The sequence below is a fragment of the Hippoglossus stenolepis genome, chromosome 15 (genome assembly GCF_022539355.2).
Source record: "Hippoglossus stenolepis isolate QCI-W04-F060 chromosome 15, HSTE1.2, whole genome shotgun sequence".
In the NCBI taxonomy this organism is placed as follows: domain Eukaryota; kingdom Metazoa; phylum Chordata; class Actinopteri; order Pleuronectiformes; family Pleuronectidae; genus Hippoglossus; species Hippoglossus stenolepis.
This window is the reverse complement of record NC_061497.1, coordinates 998,561-1,013,405: the sequence shown is the minus strand read 5'-3', so window position 1 is coordinate 1,013,405 and position 14,845 is coordinate 998,561. Positions and strand designations below refer to the sequence as shown.

Here is a 14,845-nt window from a genome sequence, read left to right as displayed (position 1 = left end):
TTCCGGTTTCAGGATCTGGGTTTTATAATCGCTTGTGAATGACCGCATGGTTCAGCAGCCCTGATTCAGGCTTAAGATCCTGTTTCGTGGGATTTTCTATCCATCAGATGTACATATGCTTTTAATTCGAAGAGAGTTAGCTTTAGAATGATTAGAAATGAGATGTAGAAACAACGCGTGGATAGACAGGAGCTAACTGGGATATGTTGATCCCGTTGCTCTTTGAAAATGGAGAGACAAACCGGAAGGAAGATACAGACATTTCATTCTCACTTGAAATAATGACTTTTTCAGTGAATGAATACGCTACTGCCTGACATCACGAATAGTATGTTTGTGGCCTTACACATCACCATGCTCTGCATTTCATTTGATCTCTGTCTCCATTGGCCCCCAGTGGCACACGTGATAGGATGTATCTGATAGAATCGGTATTATTTTTTAAAAATATATATAATGCTTGGGATGTCACATCACATAATGGCGCACACAAATAATCGTAAGATAATATGTAAAAACATTTTTTATATTTCCCATAAACATATTTGTCCAAATAAAAAGTATGTTCTCGCAAAATATATTTTATTCTTACATGTAAACAAACTGTACAGTATTTACACATTACAGAACAGTACTATAGTTGAGACAATGCGTCACCACATTCTTTTCTGTGTAAACATACACTCATTGTGACCAGTGGAGTAAAACAAAGACAATGCAGTATTTTACAGACTCTTATAGCTCTGTCTCCTTTATGTCACATTGGGCTGAAGATTGGGATGGGGGTTGAGGTTCAGAAGTCCTCTCCTGATTTACACTCTCTGTTGCTGACATGGCACCTGTGTTTGAAGGGATCACTGCTGGTTCTTCAGCCACATACTGTGTGAATGCTGTGTTGAAGAGCCCTGCGAGGGAGAGACAGAGAGAGAGGGCATGTCACAGTCAGTGACTCATTGCAGGAAACGGTTACAGCCCTGATTGTGTGTCACCAGAAACTATAAACTACACAAAGCTGAATTAGTCATGTTGGTGTTAAAGGAGTGGAATTATTCACTGAAAGAATTTGATGAATAAATGAGCTGAAGTTGGAAAGTCAGAATGTGTCATCAAATATTATTACAGTGAGACAACACAAAGTGTGTGGTGTGTGTAACCTATACATTTTTCATATATATGTATATTTAATATTAGCTTCTTAATGTTTAATGTAATGAAATGACTGTAAGTGTTGAATGGAACTCATCATTTCAGATTGGTTTCCTTAATTCACCTGAGACATTAATGTGGACACAAGGGATGTCAACACTGAGCAAACACTCTCAACTAGTCTTGTTTTATTAACTTAATACATTTCCTGAAGCTAAAATTTACAATTGACAGCAATCACATGATCATTTCTTTAATCCACAAAGCTTGTCCTGGGACCAGGAAGAATTCAAGTCTCTGTGTGCTGAATTATCAGTGTACCTCTTCGCCTTTGTCCCTTAGAGTTCTTCTCCTCTTGGCTTGATTTCGATTTGCTGCTCTCCTCTGAAGGATTAGAGTCCTCATTCTCTGTAACAATGAAAACTGTCATAATATATAAATACATTAAAAAAAGAAAGTTCATTGCTTTGCGGTCTAATTAGAGGTGTGCAAAGAGAAAGTCTATTTATAATTTATATCATATTTTATATATTTCTGGACAGACATGAAGCAGAGGAAAACCAGCACTAAGGATTTGCTTCATAAATTGACTAACGCCCAGACTAAACCTCTGTCTAACAGCAGCTTCAGTCTGATCTTGTTGTTGATAATATGTCAGACAGAAAGTGGAAATAAGTTCTGCTCACCTTTCTTCCAGGTGATGTGCGCTCTCCTCAGCTTGATAGCAAAAAACGTGACCACGATCAGGAGACAGACAATCAGGCACGTCACCAGAAAGACCAGTAATGAGGAATTGCCTTGACTTCCTGTCTGCATCCGTGGGTCATTTGTGCTCCCTGGAAATGAACAGAATGTTGGCAGTTTTTCACCAAAACCTTACATCGTCACGTTTAAAGCCTATTACACATATTATGTATACAACCCTAGATAATTATGCCATCATTACGTGTAGTGTCAGCCATGCAGACAGTACTGTAAGCAATGTAAAGTTACCTGGTGGGTTTCTCCCTGTGCTGTTGTAGGATGTGATCTCCTCTGTCGTTTCAGACACAGACGTCCAGCCTTTACAGAGTAATGAGGAAGGACGAGACAATAATTAACACAGCCTCGAATAAGCTGCTGCAGCCCAACTCAACCCTGTTTTCTTAATGCAACAACCCCATTGTAGTTTTTCAGAGTTACCACTAGATGGCATAAAACACACGGCTTTTAAGAGCATAGACTGTAAATACAGATTTGGTCAAGAGTAATTTTACATGTAATCTTACAATGCAGTACACTGGATATCATACAGTGTGAGTTGTGCTCTGTTTTGCCCAAATCAGATGAATAACTGAATGTTATTTCTAGGAACAGTAAGTTTAAGTGTTAGTTTATAACTCAGCGTTGATTCATCTCTGGCCAACTGTTCTTCAGATTCAAATGAAAGAAAATTAAGCATCAAGCCTTTTTTTTAGAGCTGGAATATCAAATCATAGATGATGCTCTGTGAACTGTATATCATGGAAATGATCTTCACCTTTGTGTGAAGCCTCACAGTTCCATCCTCAGAATGTATGAATACATCTGACACTACAGTGTGACACTTCACTGTCACAGGAAACAGAACTACAGTGGGGGGGTTAAGAAACCAAATGAAACCCACTGTGCAAGCTGAGATCTCTGTCATTTCCATCCCCCAAGCTGTGGGTTGCAGTATAACGGAAACTAAGTGAAGTTTGAGTTATTCCTGGCATTATTTAGATATTCAATTTACAAAGCATTAGGTTTCATCAATACATTTATTATTACTATTAGATTTAGGCAAACATATCAATCACTATTTTTTTCAGGCAGGATCACGATCCTCGATCTTAACATGATTTATTTTCATATTGGTTTAAAAGACTATTTTGCAAGTTACTGAACATTACAACCATCTAACGATGTCTCTAAAGGCAGATCGTAGAGACATTTTTATCGTTAAGGATCTTCATATACAAGTGACAACAGTTTGGCTCACCAGTAGTGCTGAGATGTGAGCCTGTATCAGGGTTTATAGGAGACCGGCTGGATGCTGAAACCGTCTGTGGCTCCCTGGAAGGAAACGGGTGATTGGAGGAAACAGCTGATAACTGGATAGAGCTCTCTGATGGAGGCCCATTCGCATCTGTGGTTGTGAGGTGGACTGTTGATGTTGTCTCATGTCTGGACCCACTGGTTGTTGTCGGTACCTCTGCCGACCCTGCAGCTGTAGGTAAACTAGTCGTAGTTGTGCGGTGGAACTTTCTTCCTGTCACACACAGAGAGGGGGTTCACACTGTTACTGAGCAGAAACAGTAAACTCAATCATAGAAACTCAAATACAAAATCCACAAAGACAAAACAAAAAGCTGTTTTTTCAATACAATTACATGAAGCAGACTATTTGCATCTTGCAGAAAGAGGAAATTACATGTTTTTTAAAAATCAATTACATATTCATGTTGTTGGTCAACTTTCACAGACAGTGTCATGAAGAAGCTCATGGAAAAAACTCCTCTTCTTTCACACTGTCACTGTTCCTCTAAAGCTGCTTTTAGACATACACTGAACTGTATTGTGTGTGTGCCAAAGGTAAACTACTGGTAAACTCCAAAACACAATTTTCTGGGTTTTACCTGTAGGTCATGTCTGAAAACCTACATGTATCTTCCTTTTTTCAGAAGTAATTAAAGTGAACAAGTGTGGGCCAATACAAGGCCCAATTATAGTCAGTTTCTCTGGTGGTCAATATTGGACATGGACTCGGTAGTCTAGTTTGAATGAATGTCTAAGGTTCCAGTCAGTAAAATAGGAGCAGGCTACGTTTCAGTTTGTACTCACTGCCTTGTCCAATTTTGACAAAGTTCATCAGAGGTGGTGAGAGCAGAGCTGGATGGCGAACGAGGCATTTCACAGTCACTCTCTTCTTGTCTTGCTGAACATGTAACATATCCACGGACACATATGTTTTATCTTCATGATGGACTTGGGCATGACCTGTAGGATAGGACAGATGTGATCATGCACGTGAAGACTCATCTTCATATGACATTGCTGAGACCTTCGGCCAAAATTCAAATTTATACCTTAAACCGCTCACGTATGGCATTCAAAATGAAACAAACAATATGTTGGTAGCGGTAGGTGTTAGCAACTCACCCCTAATCTCAGGCCACTGGCCTACTTTCCAGGAGATCTGTGGAGGATAGTGGTTCCCCTCAGCAGTGCATTTAATGACAAGCTGTCCTTCATGCTCTGCCACTTTCATTCTAGGATAACCTTTAAAAGAATCATGCACAAAAAGTGATGTTATTACAGTATTTTGACAATATAATGACGGTGGGGTTATATCTTTAAAATTATATTATCTGTAATTGCAGCAGAACACATACCTAACACTGTCACCTCCACTATCTTCTCTTTTGTGTGGTGGTCATAGTGAGAACATGTGTAGTTGCCACCATCTTTGAAGGTGATGTTGGAAATACTGATGGAGAATTCGGATTCCGACAGTCTGTCGATTCTGTAACGCTTGTCCTTTAAAGCTGGAGGCAAGGTAGAAAAAAATCAAACAACATTCAACCACCAGCTAATTTATGTTGCTGCTAATACCTGTGCTCTTATATGTCATCCTCACCTTTATTGCGATTGAAAAACATAATGTATCCTTTTGGGTTCCTCCACTCCACAGTGGTCTTGTGAGGATTACTAATGGGGCAGCTTAAGTCAAGAGTCTGACCTTTCATCACAGTCACACGCTGCCACAGTGCAAGTGACACTGCAATCAAATGAATAGGAACATTGATGCCTGGAAATTCACACTGAGAATACAGAATCATCTCCACAGCACAGATTGATATTATCTACAACATTTCATACAACAGTGGAGAAACTTCTGCTGGAATTAAAAACTGATGAGAAAAAATAATAGGAATTGATTAGAATTAAACTGGTGAAAGTGAGTTTCCCTCCCTCGCTCACAGAGGTGACCAAAGTCCAAACCCCGCCTCTCACAGTTTGACTCATCTATACCTCTCTGAGCCACAGTGTGTGGGTGTGTGTGTGTGTGTGTGATTGTATGTGGTTGGGGGGGGGGAAGTGTTTTTCACTGCACTGCATCTGCAAAAGAAACACATTCCCCCTCACCCGTCCCACATCGAATGCGTGTCTGTTGTGACAGGAAGTAACATGGTCACTATTAGACGGGGGCTTTCAGTCATGTCCTTTCCTATGACGAGGCTTTTGGAAAACACATTTGTGGGGGCATGTTGAAACCAGCAGTGGGCTCATCAGAGGTCATCAAGATTTTTCTCAAGCATGGGTAGTGTTAAATGTCACATTACTTTAACTGAACATTGGAACAATGCATGATAATAACATAAATATCAAATATACACACGATAGTTACTGAATGATTAAAGAGTTTTCTTGAGAATTTAGTCGATGTGTTATTGATTTTTAAAGCCTGATTCAAAGAGGTTGTACACACAATACTTTATGCTGTGTATAACAAAGAGATCACATAAAAGGGAAGTGATGTACAATATGTATTTACTCTCTCTCTCTGACACTCATTCTAATAACTGACAAAATCAAAATCTTTATATATTAAACATTCAAATCTAATACTTCAAAGCTTAAGACAACAATAACTCTGTAGATAAATTCCACCGTTTGAATTTGGCCTCAGGCATCAGAATTTGTAATCACAAAAAACAACCAAATACTCTTATGAGACACTTCCATATAAAGATGTCTATCTTCATATATGAAGAGTTCATAAGCACCACATCACATCCAGCAGGTTCATGATCTGCTGATTTTTTTACGATCAGATTGAGTTTACCGTCTTATTTCATTATTGTTAACTGCTTTTCATATCAAACAATACCAGTCAACGAGTAGTGAAAGTAAAATACTCACCCTGTACGAGGAGCATGAAGACGGTGAGCAGCAGCTTCACTTCCATCTCAGTCACTCACTAACAACAACTCTGCTGTTTCCTCATTATTTGAAGTTTATGTACTCTGCTGAGGGACCTTCCGTGACGTAACGACTCTGTGCTTTCCACTAACGTTCTTATTTAGGGATACTCATGTGATAATTCTACAGTGAAAGCAAAAGCTGAAGAGCTCAATTTCCATTGTTTATAAGCTCTTTCTGAAATTTGAAGTATATTGTCTGCACTGAGAAAAATTTGGAGTGACATTTACTTAGCAGAAGCTAGGTAACAATTCTCACTCAGAAATTCTTTGTAATTTTTACTTGGGAAATCCTCAAGTAAAGTTTACTTACTAGTATCACTTGGTAGATAAAGAATACTTAAGTAGATTTTACGGGCAATTTTAACCCTAAGGTATAAAATATACTCACATTTTGCTAGTAAATTGTACTTAAACTAAGTTTGTATCTAATTTTGAAAATATTTAAATTAACTAACTTTTATTTACTTTATATCCAGACATTTCTAAGTAATATTTACATATTATTTGATATACTTTACAGCACTATTATACTATGGATTTGTTGCATTTTTAACATGAGCTACTTTTGTCAATACGATTGTTTGAACATTAGACTTCTATAAAACATGAAATAACAGATGTTTTTACAGAAACAGCACCTTTTATTCCCCCTTCAACACTGATGTAAGAGGTTGCTTTTTACACGTACAATCTGGTGGGCATTAAAACATATCTAAATCAGTGCTAGCAGCAGTACCGCAGACTTTCATTTGAAACACTTAGTCAGGCTAAAACATTTTCAAATAGGACATGTGACCTTTCTGATGCATTTTACCTCTTAAACAGTTTGATAGGATTATTACATGTGTGGCTGTATGAGGTACTTTTCTGTAGTCAGGGTATTAGCTACAGTAGATAGCGGTCAGCACATCCCCAGTTAGAAGAAGCAGAGATGGGCACCTGCAAGGAAGCTAAGTAATGAACTGCTCTGGGTGGGGTCAGCAACAAACGCATTTTAGACATTTAAAAAAGGTGCCAGCCTAGATCCTTAGTTTATTTGTGTTATTGTGTGACTTCAGTGTTTTAGGGACAGTTCAAATTCCCAAAGTCACACAATAACACAAACAAAAATATGTGATTTCTCCGAAGGCGTTTAGTTGGTCTGTTAACTTGCTAAAATACCTTTTTTGCTTACCCTGTCCATGGCACATCATTGCTTATCTTTCATGCTGTTTCTCCATGTAGCGCATACACTGACTATTGATAAGGACCTCATACAATCACACATAAAATAATCCAAACTAACCCTTTAAGGCCTTTAAGTTGTATATTTCAGCTAGCCTGCAATGCTTGCATATTTTGTAACCACTGCCATAACAGAACATACAATCTTTTAGCAACACAAAGTGGCTTCATGCTCAACAGTGTGGCCAAAACGTTTTAACAATTTCAAGAGCTTTCAGAAAATCACTCAGACAGTCTGACTAAACAGACAAATGTGTACATCTGCAGAGATTACATTTTCAATGAAGTATCACTGTAAAGTGCAATAGCTTTGTAAGAAATACAGAATAGAAATGCATTAAGTTAATTCCCAACAAATTCGGTTCGGTTCGGGCCTTTGAGCAAAAGGTAAACATTTGCAACAGTCATGAAGAACCTCTTTTCCCTTGTGATGACCGACATGGTCAGGGGTTGTGGCCTTCCTGTGCTGCATTTCCTTCAGATCTTAAAGTCATGATGAGAGAAGTCCTCTTTGGCTTCCTTGCTGAAATGATGTCAAAAACATTTGAAATCAGAACTTAGAAGACTATGGACTATCGACTGTTTTTAACTATTGACTATACCAATCAAAACGTTGTTAGGCCAACTTTTTGATTGGCACTGTATCTTAAATGTCAATTGTAGTAAATATCTTATTGAAGAATGCAAATTGATAAAAAGACCAAATTTAAACCACACAAAGGGATATGAGTGGTTTGCCTATAAAGTATTTGTCCGTAGATAAGAGTAAGTCTTAGGTTTTTATTATGGTCAGAATAACCATCACAAATGTACCTGGTAGTCCTTGATGAGTTCCTCTCCAGACTCTCCAAGTTACTCCATTAAGCAGCGGATGATGACGTCTCTTCTACCTTTGATATGTTGCTGTTCGACAGACAGAACATCATATAACTGCATATACATTCACAATGGATAGAGAGCGAGCAGTGGTGAAGCGAGCTACAAATGTAGAAAGTGAGCGTTTTATGATTTAATGCAGTACATCCCTTTAATATTTTTTCAAATGTGGTCTTACAGTTTAATTAAATTCAATTAGATTGTATTTGTATAGCATCAAATCATAATATACATGATCTCAAGGGACTTTACATAGAAGGTAGAGATGAATAATGGTGGGGAAGCTAATACAAATATTTAACTTTGACCAAATGAACCAAGTGTCACCAGTTATCCGTACATCCATCCATGTACACGAGCCCAACATAAGATTATCATCACATGAATTTTAGACATTACCTGCCTGAGTGAGTCCAGCATAGAACTTTTTTTCGTGCAAGCCACCCTGTCCTTTGTCTGAAAAACCAGTGTCCAATGTTGACCAAATGGTTTGCTGGAGAGGAATTGATGTGATCCTTCTTAACTCCTCTTTGTTCTAAAACAAAAGGTTAACACACACAACATAGTTAACCACCATGCTAAAACAATACAACACTTCTCTCAGTTTGAAATATTGAGCAGCAACATTAACTGCTGCTTTCATAATTAACATACAGTTTAACCAATACCTATTTTAAACAATTTTAATGAAAGATACAATATGTTCCAACTTACTAAGATAAATGTGATGTAATGTAATGAAACACAACACAATACATTTAGACAAACAGAAGATACATAGCTTACACCATAGGGACCCCTTCTCCCTCCTGTTCCACCGTTAAAGAGAAGCGGACGTCAAAACATTAGTTCCGCCTCACATCTCCCCCTCCCGGTCGCGCGCCCCACCTGTAATGCCTCCGCACCACACAGTTTGAGAATCACTGGTCTAACCTATTGTGTGAAAGGAGCGCTAACTGTCCTCTGACGTCACTGGCTGAGCAGGAAGAGGGTTTCGAATTTCACTCAGTTACCCAAGTAAACTTTACTTCATTGTGTCGGGTCGTGCAGTCAATACAGAAGGGTAGTAAATATTACTTGGCATGAATGATACAAATTAATTATCAAAATGATGATTCATAATTACTAACAAACTTCAAGTAGCAGATTAAATAACACACAGCATTTTGAAGTAAAAGCCCTTCAATAATATTTTATTGTAGAATTTAAACAAAAAAGCCACGTAAATATTACAGGGCCAAAAAAACATTTTTCTCAGTGTGCCTGATAATTGTATGATGCTTATAGAGTATACTCAAGTATTAAAGCTGCATCACTGTTAAATGTATTAATTTGATTACAAATTATGCTATGTATTTATTTGTAATAAGTTTCAAGTTAACAGTCCTAGTCATTTGCTTCTACCTCACAATGATGAAATCCCTGGAACTTTCCTCTTCTGTTTCTGTTTCTGTCTCTCTCTCTCCCTCTCTCTCTCTCTCTCTCTCTCTCTCTCTCTCTCTCTCTCTCTCTCTCTCTCTCTCTCTCTCTGTTTTACAGTTTACCAGGCTTTAGCCAATCAGAGGTAGAATGACTCAAATGGAACACGAGGATTGAGCCAGGATGTACTGGAAGCTCACTGATGTTCTGCAAGCTGATTGGCTCACAAGCCATGGGGAAGCTTCATACAGAAGCGAGGCTGGCATCTTAAGCCTGTGTTCATCTGGTGGAGGAGAGTCAGACTGCGGCAGTCGAGGCCACAGCATCATCCAGGTAGGATGTCTTTCTATAGACTGATGCCTATGAAGAGTTGTCCAAACCTTATGTTTGTAATTCTGCTTCTTAAGGCCAAATATCACAGTGTGTGATATTTGAGTGTGGCCTATATTTTACTGTGGTACAAAGTTTATAGTGACACAATTCCTTTCTATTAAATAATATTCTTATAATATTATTAGGATGCATATAGAGCACACGTACATATTATTTCATATTCATTCATGTACGTCATTCCTCTGACATAATCTTATCACAAATAATCTAGAATTTAAAAGTTGGTAAATTGAATGAATGTACTAGCAATAATGTTACTTTGTGCATACTCAGTTTTACCAATGTAAAAGCTTGGTACATAAATGCAGAATTGCTTCTACACTGCAGCAGGCCAACTTTGCCTTTAGGCCACAAGCTGTGGGAGAGGTGTCTCCCCCTGATGGTCCAGGGATCAGCAGTTTCACTTGAGCTACAGCGTGATGCTGCAGAATGCAACTCACTGTCCTTCATGCTGCACAGTCATGCCCTGCACATCAATATTACTTTAAAAACTCTCTATGCACCAATGGGGGGGATAAATTTAGGCATTGTGCACCATGCTGTGTGCCTAAAGACTTTACACACAGCCTTCTCTGAACTTTGCCCAAAGCCCCTTTGTACTTTTTCAGTTCAGAATATATTGTGTTTCCAAGGGCTACAGATGGCTGCCTTCCACTAACATCTGATCCGAGGCAAACATCAGGACAACAGGATATTTGTTTAACAGTGCACTATGTCTGTCACCCTGAAGGTGGCAGCGGCTAAATGTTTTAAGGTTTAAAAAGGCAGATTTTCTGTCATTAAATTATGTTTAGGTTAGGGTGACTACTTCACATTTGAGATGACAACCAAAAACTACTTTATTTACAGTATAGAAAGTAATACATGGAGCCCTGTTCACTGAGTGTTACTGCCCCCTGCTGGAATAGCATTAACAATTGATTGTTTTACTTTCACAGAGTAATCATGTCTAAGGGACCAGCAGTTGGTATCGATCTTGGAACCACCTACTCCTGTGTTGGTGTGTTCCAGCATGGAAAGGTTGAGATCATTGCCAATGACCAGGGGAACAGGACCACACCCAGCTATGTGGCCTTCACAGATACAGAGAGGCTGATTGGAGATGCAGCCAAAAATCAGGTTGCCATGAACCCCACCAACACAGTCTTTGGTAAGGCTAGCGCAGGATATGTGATATGAAATATGAATTGATCCCAGTGAGCTCATGCTGATCTCATATGAATGAATGTGTTTGATGTGAGAATGTAAAATTAACTAGAGCTATCTGAACAAACAGCAAAAACTTGAACAGTATTTATTTCCATTGTTTCCTTGGCATTGCAGATGCTAAACGTTTAATTGGCAGACGATTTGAGGATCCAGTGGTTCAGTCTGACATGAAGCATTGGCCATTCGATATTATTAGTGATAGTGGACGCCCCAAAGTGGAGGTTGAATACAAAGGTGAAACCAAAACCTTTTACCCAGAGGAGATCTCTTCCATGGTGCTGACAAAGATGAAGGAGATTGCTGAAGCTTACCTCGGGAAGGTGAATTTCAAAACATGTTGAGTAATAACAGCCCTGCCACAGTGATACTTAACGCTTCACTCCATTTTTTTTCAGTCTGTGTCAAATGCTGTTATTACAGTACCTGCATACTTTAATGACTCGCAACGTCAAGCAACCAAGGATGCTGGAACTATCTCTGGTTTAAATGTGTTAAGAATCATAAATGAGCCTACTGCAGCAGCTATCGCTTATGGTTTGGACAAGAAGGTAAGATTTAAATTAGTAGTCAAAGTATAATGATTGACATAGATCCTCTGTACAGTCATGCTCACTCTTTCTTCCAGGTTGGGTCAGAAAGGAACGTTCTCATCTTTGATCTTGGCGGTGGCACCTTTGACGTGTCCATCTTGACCATTGAGGATGGTATCTTTGAGGTCAAGTCCACCGCTGGAGATACACATCTTGGTGGGGAAGATTTCGACAGCCGCATGGTCAACCACTTCATCGCTGAGTTCAAGCGCAAGTTCAAGAAGGACATCAGCGACAACAAGAGAGCTGTCCGTCGTCTGCGCACCGCTTGTGAGAGGGCAAAGCGCACATTGTCTTCCAGCACCCAGGCCAGCATCGAGATCGACTCCCTGTATGAGGGAGTTGACTTCTACACCTCCATCACCAGGGCTCGCTTTGAGGAGCTCAACGCTGACCTCTTCCGTGGCACGCTGGACCCTGTGGAGAAGTCTCTTCGTGACGCCAAGATGGATAAAGGACAGATCCATGACATTGTGCTGGTCGGTGGCTCCACTCGTATCCCCAAGATCCAGAAGCTGCTCCAGGACTTCTTCAATGGCAAGGAGCTCAACAAGAGCATCAATCCTGATGAAGCTGTGGCCTATGGAGCTGGTAAGTGTATTGAGCATATTGATGACTGCATTGATACACCACTTAGGTTTTTGGACTTGGACTGTGATATCCATACTTTTTTAGCAGCTGACAGTCATGGACACTCATTATCTAGCTAAGTGTCGAACTTAATATAATTTTCTGGATGTTTTGTCTTTACAGCTGTCCAGGCTGCCATCCTGTCTGGTGACAAGTCTGAGAATGTGCAGGACCTGCTGCTTCTGGATGTCACCCCTCTGTCCCTGGGTATTGAGACTGCTGGAGGCGTGATGACTGTCTTGATCAAACGCAACACCACCATTCCTACTAAGCAGACCCAGACCTTTACCACCTACTCTGACAACCAGCCTGGTGTGCTCATCCAGGTGAGGATGCTTGTGGATAGTATTCAGGTGTTTGTCTTATACATAGTAACAGATGTCACATCCAGTATATTTCTGAGATGTTTAATTGACTTGAGTGAGCTGTACACGGCTGTAGCATACTGTATAACCATGGTGATATTTATTTCTGCCACTCATGGTTTCCACTAGAGATCACCCAGACCTCCCTGGGATATCTGAGCAAACATGGTTTAAACATTGTCTGCTAACACACCAACAGGTTTATGAGGGTGAGCGTGCCATGACCAGAGACAACAACCTGCTGGGCAAGTTTGAGCTGACAGGCATCCCTCCTGCTCCCCGTGGTGTTCCCCAGATCGAGGTGACATTTGATATTGATGCCAACGGAATCCTTAATGTGTCTGCTGTCGACAAGAGCACTGGAAAGGAGAACAAGATCACAATCACCAATGACAAGGGTATTACTACTTAACCCCAGTGTAACTGCAGTGTTATCCCAACATCAGATGATTGAATGCTTATCTTACCTATTTGATGACAGGTCGTCTCAGCAAGGAGGACATTGAACGCATGGTCCAGGAGGCTGAGAAGTACAAGTCAGAGGATGATGTCCAGCGTGACAAGGTGTCTGCTAAGAATGGAGTGGAGTCATATGCTTTCAACATGAAGTCAACTGTGGAGGATGAGAAGATTGCTGGCAAGATCAGTGAGGAAGATAAGCAGAAGATCTTGGACAAGTGCAACGAGGTCATCAGCTGGCTTGACAAGAACCAGGTAAGGATTGGTGGATTGGCATTACAGGTTTTGACATGGATATAATATTATTTTAAATGGCATCATTTAGTAGGATGTAAAATGTGTAGATTAAAGTATAATTCCACATTTAATTTCATTTGTCTAGGACTTTACAGTATTACATCTGCTAAACCACTGTCATTGTATTAATATAATAAGATAATGGTGACTTAATGTGCAATCACTAGTGTTTTGTATAATGCAAATTTCCATGTGACAGCCTCTAGTCATTAATTTCTCTCCAGGGGAGCCTATGTTAGAAAACAGCAGGAGATCCTCTGGAGAAGTCACAGCAAGCGTGTGTGTTGTGATGATGTTTCAAACACGTGACAGATGCAGAAATGACGAAAAATATATAGAATACAAACATCTCAAACGGTAGCACACACATAAAAAAGACAGACAAAAACGTAGAGAGAGCTTTTGGTGATAAGGCCGATGTGCTGTTAAGTAAAACATGTGATCTCACCAGAGGAATTTATATTATTACATCCTGCCTCTGCTGGCTTCACCACCCCTCACCTGAACGCTCTGCTCTATTGTGCATGTGTGAGACGAAAACTCCTGAGGTCCTGTCTGAAAACATCTGACTATAGAGCTTTAAGTGAACTGCAAGTTCTAACTGCTAAGTAATTCCTATACTCAAGAGAAGATATGATTTGATTTCTTTGTACTAGACTGCAGAAAAGGAAGAATATGAACATCAGCAACAGGAACTGGAGAAAGCCTGTAACCCCATTATCACCAAGCTGTACCAGGGTGCTGGGGGCATTCCAGGTGGGATGCCCGGCGGAATGCCAGGCAGCTTCCCTGGAGCTGGTGGCGCTCCTACTGGCGGTGGATCCACTGGACCAACCATCGAGGAAGTTGATTAGTCAGTGTCTGTGGCGCCTTCATACCGCTTAGTAAATAAACAGGCATGAACAATACCAGCAACCTAAGTGAAGTCAGGTTCATGAGTGATGAAATGGTCTTCCAGCTAAAATTGCACGTGCATTCTATGTCAGGTTTGTGAGCAGATGAATAAATAATGACTGAAGCATGCAATTTGGAATCTGTTTGTCTCTCTCTCTTTGGTGCACATTATATGAACATGCATACTTCTGAATTGGACACTTTCCTGTGAAGAGGCATCACTGACCTTAATTGTATGGTAGAAGATATTAAGAGTTGAGAAAAACTATGAACTGGAATATCTGCATTCATCTTTTCAGCAGTTGAGCCCTGCTTTAATAAAAAGGATTACGGTCTAACAAAATGAGAACGTGAG

General features: G+C 39.8%; 2 protein-coding genes and 1 long non-coding RNA gene across 4 annotated transcripts; 1 reads left to right on the top strand and 2 right to left on the bottom strand.

Annotated features, from left to right (window-relative positions):
* Positions 1-565: 565 nt before the first annotated feature.
* LOC118122199 (cytotoxic and regulatory T-cell molecule) lies at positions 566-6,139 on the bottom strand. 2 transcript variants are annotated; one of them, XM_035178770.2, is made up of 10 exons: positions 6,073-6,139; positions 4,787-4,927; positions 4,542-4,694; positions 4,309-4,428; positions 3,991-4,146; positions 3,149-3,418; positions 2,140-2,208; positions 1,833-1,982; positions 1,468-1,569; positions 566-905 (listed from the first exon to the last, which is right to left on the bottom strand). In XM_035178770.2, the coding sequence occupies exons 1-10, from the start codon at positions 6,116-6,118 to the stop codon at positions 736-738; spliced, it is 1,377 nt and encodes a 458-aa protein (XP_035034661.2). In that variant the 5' UTR covers positions 6,119-6,139; the 3' UTR covers positions 566-735. The 2 variants fall into 2 exon arrangements, with proteins under 2 accessions (XP_035034661.2, XP_035034662.2); XM_035178771.2 differs by having other exon boundaries at positions 1,468-1,554.
* A 1,481-nt stretch (positions 6,140-7,620) lies between these two features.
* On the bottom strand, positions 7,621-9,156 carry LOC118122347. Its single transcript, XR_004698452.2, has 4 exons — positions 9,021-9,156; positions 8,634-8,769; positions 8,172-8,261; positions 7,621-7,881 (listed from the first exon to the last, which is right to left on the bottom strand). It is a non-coding gene; the product is annotated as an uncharacterized LOC118122347 (long non-coding RNA).
* A 1,828-nt stretch (positions 9,157-10,984) lies between these two features.
* Positions 10,985-14,622, top strand: LOC118121978 (heat shock cognate 71 kDa protein). The gene is made up of 8 exons (XM_035178342.1): positions 10,985-11,196; positions 11,370-11,575; positions 11,651-11,803; positions 11,881-12,436; positions 12,599-12,801; positions 13,040-13,238; positions 13,322-13,554; positions 14,253-14,622. Exons 1-8 carry the CDS (start codon positions 10,992-10,994, stop codon positions 14,448-14,450), a joined length of 1,953 nt encoding a protein of 650 aa, XP_035034233.1. The 5' UTR covers positions 10,985-10,991; the 3' UTR covers positions 14,451-14,622.
* The last annotated feature ends 223 nt before the right edge of the window (positions 14,623-14,845 follow it).

What these genes read in the sequence shown, in the direction of transcription:
- LOC118122199 (XM_035178770.2), bottom strand. Translation starts at nt 6,118, where the DNA reads ATGGAAGTGAAGCTGCTGCTCACCGTCTTCATGCTCCTCGTACAGG. An exon ending in CTCACATCTCAGCACTACTG is followed by an intron (nt 2,209 to 3,148) that starts GTGAGCCAAACT and finishes TACTCTGTAAAG; the next exon opens with GCTGGACGTCTGTGTCTGAA. An exon ending in CACAGGGAGAAACCCACCAG is followed by an intron (nt 1,983 to 2,139) that starts GTAACTTTACAT and finishes GTTCATTTCCAG; the next exon opens with GGAGCACAAATGACCCACGG.
- LOC118121978 (XM_035178342.1), top strand. Translation starts at nt 10,992, where the DNA reads ATGTCTAAGGGACCAGCAGTTGGTATCGATCTTGGAACCACCTACTCC. An exon ending in CCCCACCAACACAGTCTTTG is followed by an intron (nt 11,197 to 11,369) that starts GTAAGGCTAGCG and finishes TTGGCATTGCAG; the next exon opens with ATGCTAAACGTTTAATTGGC. An exon ending in CTTATGGTTTGGACAAGAAG is followed by an intron (nt 11,804 to 11,880) that starts GTAAGATTTAAA and finishes TCTTTCTTCCAG; the next exon opens with GTTGGGTCAGAAAGGAACGT.